The sequence below is a fragment of the Arachis hypogaea genome, chromosome 9 (genome assembly GCF_003086295.3).
Source record: "Arachis hypogaea cultivar Tifrunner chromosome 9, arahy.Tifrunner.gnm2.J5K5, whole genome shotgun sequence".
Lineage (NCBI taxonomy): Eukaryota > Viridiplantae > Streptophyta > Magnoliopsida > Fabales > Fabaceae > Arachis > Arachis hypogaea.
Genome location: NC_092044.1, coordinates 70,306,135 through 70,316,024, shown reverse-complemented (window position 1 = coordinate 70,316,024; position 9,890 = coordinate 70,306,135). Strand labels below are relative to the sequence as shown.

At 32.3% G+C, this 9,890-nt stretch overlaps 1 protein-coding gene across 1 annotated transcript; it reads left to right on the top strand.

Annotated features, from left to right (window-relative positions):
* Positions 1-4,653: 4,653 nt before the first annotated feature.
* Positions 4,654-8,572, top strand: LOC112711020 (ammonium transporter 1 member 2). The gene is made up of 2 exons (XM_025763548.3): positions 4,654-5,998; positions 8,032-8,572. The coding sequence occupies exons 1-2, from the start codon at positions 4,913-4,915 to the stop codon at positions 8,437-8,439; spliced, it is 1,494 nt and encodes a 497-aa protein (XP_025619333.1). The 5' UTR covers positions 4,654-4,912; the 3' UTR covers positions 8,440-8,572.
* The last annotated feature ends 1,318 nt before the right edge of the window (positions 8,573-9,890 follow it).

Genomic DNA, 9,890 nt, shown 5'->3' with positions numbered 1-9,890 from the left:
CTCTTCTTTCTACTTTCCACTCGTGCACGTGGACGACGCATCCACGTCGCTTCTCTTCTCCCATTTCTTTTTTCTTTCTTCTCTCCTTCTTCTTTCTTTCTACCTTTCTTCTTCTCCATTCCTTCAACTTCTCATTTTTATCCTCTTTCATTTTCTTTTGTCTATTGCATTTGCATACTTTCATTCATTACATTTTAACTTTGTGCTTCTTCTTATTTTCCTTCTTAAGTTTACTATTTTACTATTGGTGTTTAATTTTCCTACGCAACTGTTGATCATTCTTGAATCATTTTGGTGCTTCTTGACTTGTTTGATATTTAGTTGACATGTCCTTTGCTTAGATTACTTTCTCACTTACATGTTGTAGCTATCATGTAGTTGAGAACCACACTCTTATTTGGCATTAGCCCCCACCTATATTCTATTTACTTTATTTTTGGAGTTAATCTTCCGTCTTTTCTTTCCTTCTAGGCTGGCCACCAAGAAGAAAAAGGAAAAGCTTCTAAATGGGCGCACAACGAGTCCCTCTGCGCAGTCCCTTGAGGAAGCTCATCGGTTATAGCAACCCTAATCCACCTTGCTCATCTTTGCATGCATCGAGGACGGTGCAATATTTAAGTGTGGGGAGGTCAATGACCGACTTCCATGGGTAACTACTCCTTTCACCAACACCAATTCTTAATCTTCTTTGTCAGTTAGTTGTTGCATTACATGGTAGATTGCATTATAGCTAGAGTTTGTGCATATTTTACCACTACTTGGTTGAAGTGATAATTTTTTTCAAGAAACTATTTTAGGACATTTCACTAATTTGAATTAAAATGTTTGAACTTGCTTGAAGAAATTTATTTTGAAACATGGTTTTAGAGCTAGAACACACAAACCTAATGAGATTTTGAGCCTAATTAATTGGTTGTATCTTATCAACCAATATTTTGTTTTGGTGTGTGTTGTTCTCTCTAAAATTGTGATCTTTGTCTTGCTTGATTCTATATTTCCATTGTTTGATGTATGAATGCATTTATGTGATTGAGGCCTTTGTTTCACTAAGCTCGCATACCCATATGGCCTTATCATTTCATCATCCTTTGCAAACTAATGTTGAGCCTATTTTACCCCATTTGTTCTTTATTTTAGCACATCACTAAATCTAAGCAAAAAATAATAAATGTTCTTAATTTGAATCCTTGATTAGCTTAGATTAGTAAGAGAGTGCATGATTTAAGTGTGGAAAAATTGGGTATGGAAACATTTGGTTTCAGAATTGGGTATGTTATACTTTTGGTAAAAATGTGAAAAAGATAGCTGAGCACATGTTCGTACATTTAATACTTTAATCATATGCATTAATTTCTGATGCATATATATTATTCACTACATATATAAAAAGAATAAAAAGAAAAAAAAAGAAAAAAAGAGAGAGAAAAAGAAAGCAATAAAAGGGGGACAAAATGCCCCAAAGTAAATAGTGGTAGCAATGCATATGTATTGTACTCAAAATGGTGATGCATGAATATGTGGCAAAAGATAGTCAATGGGTAGTTAGGTTTGCATTTTGATTATATAGATTGTCTTAGACTAGGTGGGAAGTTTAGGTTAATCAAGGATTCAGATTTTAGTCCACTTGACGAAATACAATCCTACCTTGACCCTAACCCCATTACAACCCATGAAAAGACCTCTTGATATGTGCATTAATGCATTAAATTTTTGTTGATTGGTAGAAGAAGAGTAAGCCTTAGAAAGCAGGATTAGTAGAGAACTGAGAGAATCGACCTTCAAACACTAGAGTGATTAGAGTGTATACACTTCCGGTGAGGGTTCGATGCTCAATCCATGTTCCTGGATTTTATGAGCTTTCTTCTTGCAAGTCTATTTGTACTTTATTTTGAGATTGAATTAGTGGAATTTAGTTCATAGTTGTTCTTGGAGATTGATTTACTTTTAACCAAGTAGGTAGAAACATTTTGCATGTAGTTACATTCATATAGATAGGTTGCATTGCATAAGTCCTACCATTTTTCCTTCAATCTTTTGGTTCCCTTGAGCTTAGCATGAGGACATGCTGTTCTGAAAATCGGACTGGACCAACCGATTGAAATAATTCAACTGGGAACCGGTGTAGAAAACGGTCCGGTCCTCCTACTAAAACCGCTGATGACAAAGCCGTTAGGAAACCGCTGAACCGGCTGGTAACTTGCCAGTTGGACTGGACCGAGAACCGACTGGTTTGTATAAAACGCCGTCGTTTTGATTTTGCTAAGGAAAAAAACAAAAAAAGAAAACCCACCCACCCCCATGCGAGTTACTCCCCTCACCCCACCAAAACACCTCGTCCTTTGAAAGAGAACACAGAACACACAGTAAGAGCAAGCCCTAGCTCCTTCCCAACCCAAAAATCTAGTTTCCTGGATAGAACCGCCGTCGTCGTTCGTCTGTGTCAGCGTCTCCGTGGCCTCTTCCTTCTCCTCCGCGGAATCTCCCCTTTCTAGCTCGGCACGTCCTCCATTCACAGGTGAAATCGCTGCTCGAGGCCTTCAGCTGGTGCGCCGTGGTATCACTGTCGTCCCGCCGTCGTCTTCCTGCTATCAGTGGAAGGTTAGTGAAACTGTGATTTACTTATTTGAGGTTAGTGGAAAGTTGAGTCTATTACTCTGTTTCAAGGATTTGAGGTTGAATTTGTGATTTGTGATTTTTTTGGGTCTTTTGTAATGCTGTTGATTTGAGTTTGGAATTTGTGATTACTGATTAGTGACTTGTTAAGCTGCTGTTTTGTTATGAAACTGAGTGTTTTGAATTTAGAATTTGTGATAAGTTATTTGTAATTTGTGATTAGTGATTTTGTTATGCTGCTGTTTTGAATTAATTTAGGAGTGATTATTTGTTATTCTGCTGTTTTGTAATTGTTAGTTGCTGATGGTTTTGAAATTTTTGTTCAAATTTACTGATGGCTCTATTTTGTAATTGCTAGTTGCTGATGACTCAAAAATATAAAGGGATTGTAACTTTAGTTAAATCAACACTAATTTAATGGCCACTCTAATTTCTTAAGAAAATTCTTCTCTCATTCACTTCTTCACTATGATTCATGTTTTAGATTTGGTTCTATATCTAAATCTGGAGAATTTGTAAATTTTTGTGCCTTGCAAATGAATGAATGTTAATGCAGGTAACATGAAAGACAAATTTTGCTGGATGTAGGTGAAGATATAGATTAGATGTATGATGAATTGTTTAAAAAATTATGGAAAAGTGGTATTTAAGAGGAAAGATCAAAAGCATGCTACTACAGAGGTTGATGATGATGCCGAAAGCCTATTGTGTAAGCCTCAAAAGCAGTATATTAAACTTGCAACTTCATTTTTATATGCAATCTATCATTTTTAGTGGCGTGTTTTATATCAGGTTTCTTCTTGTATTCCGATAAAAATTATATGGATTTAGTTGATGATATTTTATGTAATATTTTAAATTTTGAAAATATTTTAAAATTTATATTAGACTATAATTATATTTTAGGTTATTTATTTATAATTTGTTTATTATTTTTTTTTAAAATAATTTTTTCGGTTAAACTATTGATTAAATCGATTGGACCAATAAACTAATAAATCAATAACTAGAACGGTTTAAAGACCAATCCGATTTTGAGAAGTTTGAGGTAAACACATATCTACAATCAGCGTGAATTCTGTGATAATTAGATCATAGAAAATACAAATATTACAAATTCAAACCTTGAACCTTGCCTTATAGAATCGAAACAATATACTTTATACAGACATTACATTAGTATTCAAACAGAAAAAATCTTGGCTAAAACAATCAACATTACACTCGAATTAGTCTTACATGTATGATGTATTTTACTCTTTTATATACAAATCAAATAGTAGTTGAGTAAGTCACAAAATTACACTTATTAATTAATATATTGGGAAGGGAGGTATGTTGTTCAAAGTCATGGAAACTGGGTGTGTTTCACCCACTTGTGGTGTAAACAAATCGGACTATCAGATTGTTTAGTCACATATAAAACAAATATTTATTATTAATAATGAAAAAAAATTAAAAATTTAAATTAGATTCTCATATTTATAAATAAAAAAATTAAAAATTATATTTTATAAAATCAAATCTTTCGATTTATAAGTTCTCAAATTTTAAAATTCAGCCTTCATAAAATCTGATCATCCAATTCTTTTACAAATTTTATTATTACTCAAATTAAATGGTCTAATTTATTAATTATAATTTAAAAAAATTACAATACATAATAAAAAACACACAAACTAACTATTGTCTAGTCACCAAAAAAAAAAAACTAACTATTGTCTTGAATAACACATAATTTCCATCCATTTCTATAAAAATTAGTCCACAAAATTAAGAAAGTGATACGAGAGCATACACGGGGACAAGAAATGCATGTGACGTAACAGCCAATGAATTTGAATCCTAAAATAAAAGATTTATATATGAAAAAATATAAATAGATAATAAAAATATTAAATAATATTAATAATAGATATATTAAATATTTATTTTATTAAATATATGAATAATTATTTTAATATTAAAATTTAATAATTAATTTAAAAGTATAATATATTTTTATTTGATTATTTATATTATTTAAAATGATCGTTATTTCTCTAATAATCCGCTTCATATATTCATTACAATACCAATAGATTCCATGTGCTGCAATCACAACCACCGACTAAATGGTTGAACCTCAGCACAAACCGAGAGATAATATAAATGAAAAAAAACAACCCCGAGTTCGTACTGGTCCACTCTACACTCACCCTTCCCTCAAACCTCAAACCTCATATATAAATACGCACCTTCAACTCCTTATCTGAAATTCATATTACTCAAAAAATATAAAAAAAACACTTACAAAATAATGGCCTCTCAGTCTTGCGCAGCCGCTCTCTTAGGCGGTTTGGCCAACGTCAACACAACGGCCGCAAACTTCATCTGCGGCCAGCTGGACGCTATTAACCAGAAGCTCACCGACACCACCTACGCCGTCGACAACACCTACCTCCTCTTCTCTGCGTACCTAGTCTTCGCCATGCAGCTCGGCTTCGCCATGCTCTGCGCCGGCTCCGTCCGCGCCAAAAACACCATGAACATCATGCTTACCAATGTTCTTGACGCAGCCGCCGGCGGCCTCTCCTACTACCTCTTCGGCTATGCCTTTGCCTTCGGGGGCCCCTCCAACGGCTTCATCGGTCGCCACTCCTTCGGTCTCAGCGACTTCCCCTCTCCCTCCGCCGACTACAGCTTCTTTCTCTACCAGTGGGCCTTCGCCATCGCCGCAGCCGGCATAACTAGCGGCTCCATCGCCGAGAGAACGCAGTTCGTCGCTTACCTTATATACTCCTCGTTCCTAACCGGCTTCGTCTACCCTATCGTCTCTCATTGGTTTTGGTCGTCTGATGGGTGGGCCAGCCCGACCAGAACCAATAGAAGCCTCCTCTTTGGATCTGGCGTAATTGATTTTGCCGGATCTGGAGTCGTCCACATGGTCGGCGGAGTTGCCGGCCTATGGGGAGCCTTGATTGAAGGACCACGCATAGGTCGCTTTGACAGAAGTGGCCGTTCGGTGGCCCTTCGAGGCCACAGCGCTTCCCTAGTTGTGCTAGGTTCGTTTATGTTATGGTTCGGTTGGTACGGTTTCAATCCAGGCTCCTTTCTAACCATTGCGAAAAGCTACGGTAAAAGTAGCGTGTATTATGGACAATGGAGCGCGATAGGGAGGACAGCTGTCACTACTACATTGGCTGGTTGCACTGCGGCCCTAACTACTTTGTTCAGTAAACGGTTATTGGTTGGACACTGGAACGTCATCGATGTGTGTAACGGTTTGCTTGCTGGTTTCGCTGCCATAACGTCCGGGTGCTCTGTCGTTGAGCCATGGGCGGCGATTGTGTGCGGCTTTGTTGCGGCGTGGGTACTCATTGGGCTCAACATGTTGGCGGCAAAGGTAGAGCGTTCTACCTTATACTTGTATAAGTACAAATAATTAATTTTTTAATAGATAATATTTAATATTTTTTAAAAATAATTTTTTTATTTTTTTTAATATGAAATTGTTTTCATGTAAAATTAACCTATCAACTTCACATAATAAAAATAAATTATATGTTTTTACTTTAAAAAATATAATTTAAAATTTAAGATGAAAAAAATAATTTTAGAAAGCTATATTAAAAAAAAAACTTTGCAATTAAATACATATATAATATTAGCCAACTAATTATTGGCGAGCTTTTGTTAAAAAGACGTGTTTAACTATTTTATATGGTTGTTGCTGAAAACAAAAATGATTTGTTTTTCACTATCTTTTGAATTTCTCTTTTTTACCAGTCTTAATGTTTAGTTTATTTATTACTATACTCGTGAACTATATGTTATCAAAAGTTAATATTCTGATAAAATCGGGTAAAATATTATCTTGGTATTAATGTTTACCCCAATTTTCAATTCATTAGTTTCTAACGTTTTATACATTTTATTTCAATTTTAAAAAGTTTTACATGTCTTATTTTAATTCTATTTTAGCCTAAAAATATTTGAAATGAATTTATTATTATCTCATTTTCATCATTAAATTTAACATAAATAATTGAGTAAATACCAGTTTAATCCTTGTCTATTTTTATGAAGGACAAAGTGATTCCTTTAAAAAAAAAGGACACTTTGACTCTCATCTTTTTATTTTGGGACAATACGATCTCTTTGTTAAAAAAAATTATTTAAATAATAATAAAAATTAATTTTGTGGGGGTTTTATTTATATTTTGTGAGGGTTTTAAAGCTTCACAAAATTATTTTCAATAATATAGCTAATTACTACCACTATTACTATTACCTTCTTCATCCTCATTATTATGGCTCCTACTTCTATTATTTTTATTGATTTATCATCATCATTATCTCCTCTACCGTCATAATCACTAATACCAATATTATCAACATTAAAGTTCTCTTTTTTTTATTTTTTCTTCTTTTAAAAAGTATTTGTACTACAATTACTATTTTTTTGTGGCATCATTTTTATTGATAGTTTTTCTTCACTTAACTACCATTGGTGAAGAAATTTTTCAAAAATAAACTTATTAATAGTTTGTGGAGGTTTAAAACCCCCACAAAATATAAATAAAACTCTCACAAAACTAATTTTTATTATTATTTAAATAAATTTTTTAAACAGAGGAATTGTATTGTCTCAAAATAAAAAAGTTGAGAATTGAAGTGTCATTTTTTTAGACAGAAATCGCTTTGTTCCTCGTGAAAATAGACAAAGAATATTAAAGAATTAATAACATTTGATACGTAATAATTGTTTTTTTGTTTTGGATATTTTTGAATTTTTTTATATAGAGAAGATTGAGAAAAGTGTTAAAAAAAATTGGATTATGTTTTTCTAACACAAAAAAAGATATTACTCGACAATAACATTGTTAACGTCTAAGTCACTCTTTCGGTTAATTTTTTATTTTAATCTTACATTAAAATTAATACTAATCAACTTTATATTTAAAAAATATTAGGCAGAATATAAAAATAAATTCAAAGAAAATATTTTTTATTTTATAATCTTTAATTATTACTGAAATAAATGAGTAAATTTAGATATAGTAAATATGTAATAAAGATATTACATATATGAAATCAAAAATAAAAAAATTAAGCATCAACAATTTTAATTTATACTAGCTAACATTTTCAATTAGTAGTCCACTCATACTTTTAGTCTATAAATCATAATTTTAATTAATGTTTTTAAATATTATTGACTAACTATTAGATAAAAATTATATTATTTCTATATCCCTGTTATTATAGATATTAAATTGAATAAAATAACTTTAGATGATTGGTTTAGCAATATATTTTTATACTAAAAATAATGACAACTTAACATTCTGATAAAAAAAAAATACACACACGAATAATGTATATATACAACGTTCTACTATAGATAGTGCTTATATTTGTAACTGGACAACATAGGTGAAGTTTGATGATCCATTGGAGGCGACGCAGCTCCACGGAGGGTGTGGTGCATGGGGAGTGCTATTCACGGGGTTATTTGCAACTAAGAAATACGTGGCAGAGGTGTACGGATCGGAGAGGCCTTACGGGCTGTTGATGGGCGGCGGAGGGAAGCTGCTGGCTGCGCAGTTGATCGAAATTCTAGTAGTTAGCGGGTGGGTGACGGCAACGATGCTGCCGCTGTTTTACGGGCTTCAAAAGATGAACCTGTTGAGGATATCGAGGGAAGATGAGACGGCGGGTATGGATTTGACGAGGCACGGTGGGTTTGCTTATGCGTATCATGATGAAGATGATGGGTTTGCAAAGCCCGCCATGTATATGATGGGCAGGATTGAGCCTTCTCCTGAAGCCAATCCACTGTAAGCCCGAAAAAATTGGTTTTGCGGTTGTGACGTCACACCTAAAATCGTATTATTATTATTTGTAGGTAGGTCAACGTCTGTTAGCTTAGATACAGTAGCTTGTTTACCAAGACGACATGCAGGTTCAGCTAAAATGTTACTAGGTCACTTTTTTTTCTTTTTTTTTTTTGGGTTTGGATCACAACAATACTGTTATGCATTTTAACAAATAACTAGTGTAAAATTCGAACTACTTTCCGATCAAATATTTGTTTGAGTAAAAAAATTTGTTGTTACATGCTTATTAATAGCTATTATTTTTAACTTGAAAAGGTTTTCGTAATAAAAATTTATTGTACAGAATATATTATTGTATTTTTTAGTTATAGAGATTAAAACAATTTTATTATTTTTTTAGCCTATATTAATGAATTTTACTTAAATATAAAAGTTATTATGTATATATGTTTAAATAAATATTATTATATTGATACTATTATAAATTCAAATAAATTAAAATTTTAATAAAAATGGTTTATATTCTAATTCGTTAAAATCGACCGTTATAAAATTAAATTTCAACGGCAAAATAGACGGCGAAAATGATTGCTATTAAACTTGTTCATTTTTCAAAATTCTAATAAAATCGATGGCTTGCCTTGCCGTCGATAATAGCGTAATAAAATGGACAGCGTTTTTGTCTATAATATGAGTTTGAAAATTCTACATTCTTATTAAAATCGACAACGTTGCCGTCGATATTATTATATAAAATCGACGTTATTTCTGTCGATATTTGATTCAATTAAATCGACAACAGTTTCGTCTATAATATGCTTAATAAAATCGACAACATTGCGGTCGATATTTGATTCAATAAAATCGACATAGTTGCCGTCGATTTATTAATTTAGATACCGACAAATTCTTTGTCTATTCTTTGTTTTTTCATCTATTTTAAATTTAAAAAGCGACAATTTTTCCGACGATTTTAATAGTTATATGTTTTAATTATTTTTTTTATTTGAAAAATAGTAAACAATTAATGCAAATAAACTTTTAAATATATAAATAAAATTTATACAGAATATTAGATAACAAGACAAATAAAATTTTAAATATAAAAATAAAATTTATACTAAATATTAGATAATGAGTTTACAAAATTATCAAAATAATAAATAATCCTCTAATACAAAGACTCAAGATAAGATAAATAACTAAACTTAGAATTATATTCGTTTAAATTGCAATCCACTAATAATACAAAATATTCAAAGTAAAGTAAATAAATAACCTACTCATACTCGTCTAAATAATCATCCGAGTCATCAAGATCGTCAGAATCATCCTCCCTTTAAGAACTTTGTGGTTGTCCTAGTCGCTGCAGAATAGGTGGGAGTTTTCTACCTGGGCCTATGGCTGGGGCTGGAGCTGTGCTTTTCTGAGAGCTTGGAAAAGTAAAAGGAGGAA

Bases quoted from the DNA above. Each gene is read 5' to 3' on its own strand.
- LOC112711020 (XM_025763548.3), top strand. From the start codon at position 4,913: ATGGCCTCTCAGTCTTGCGCAGCCGCTCTCTTAGGCGGTTTGGCCAAC. The intron at 5,999-8,031 runs GTAGAGCGTTCT...TGGACAACATAG, and splicing joins TCAACATGTTGGCGGCAAAG to GTGAAGTTTGATGATCCATT.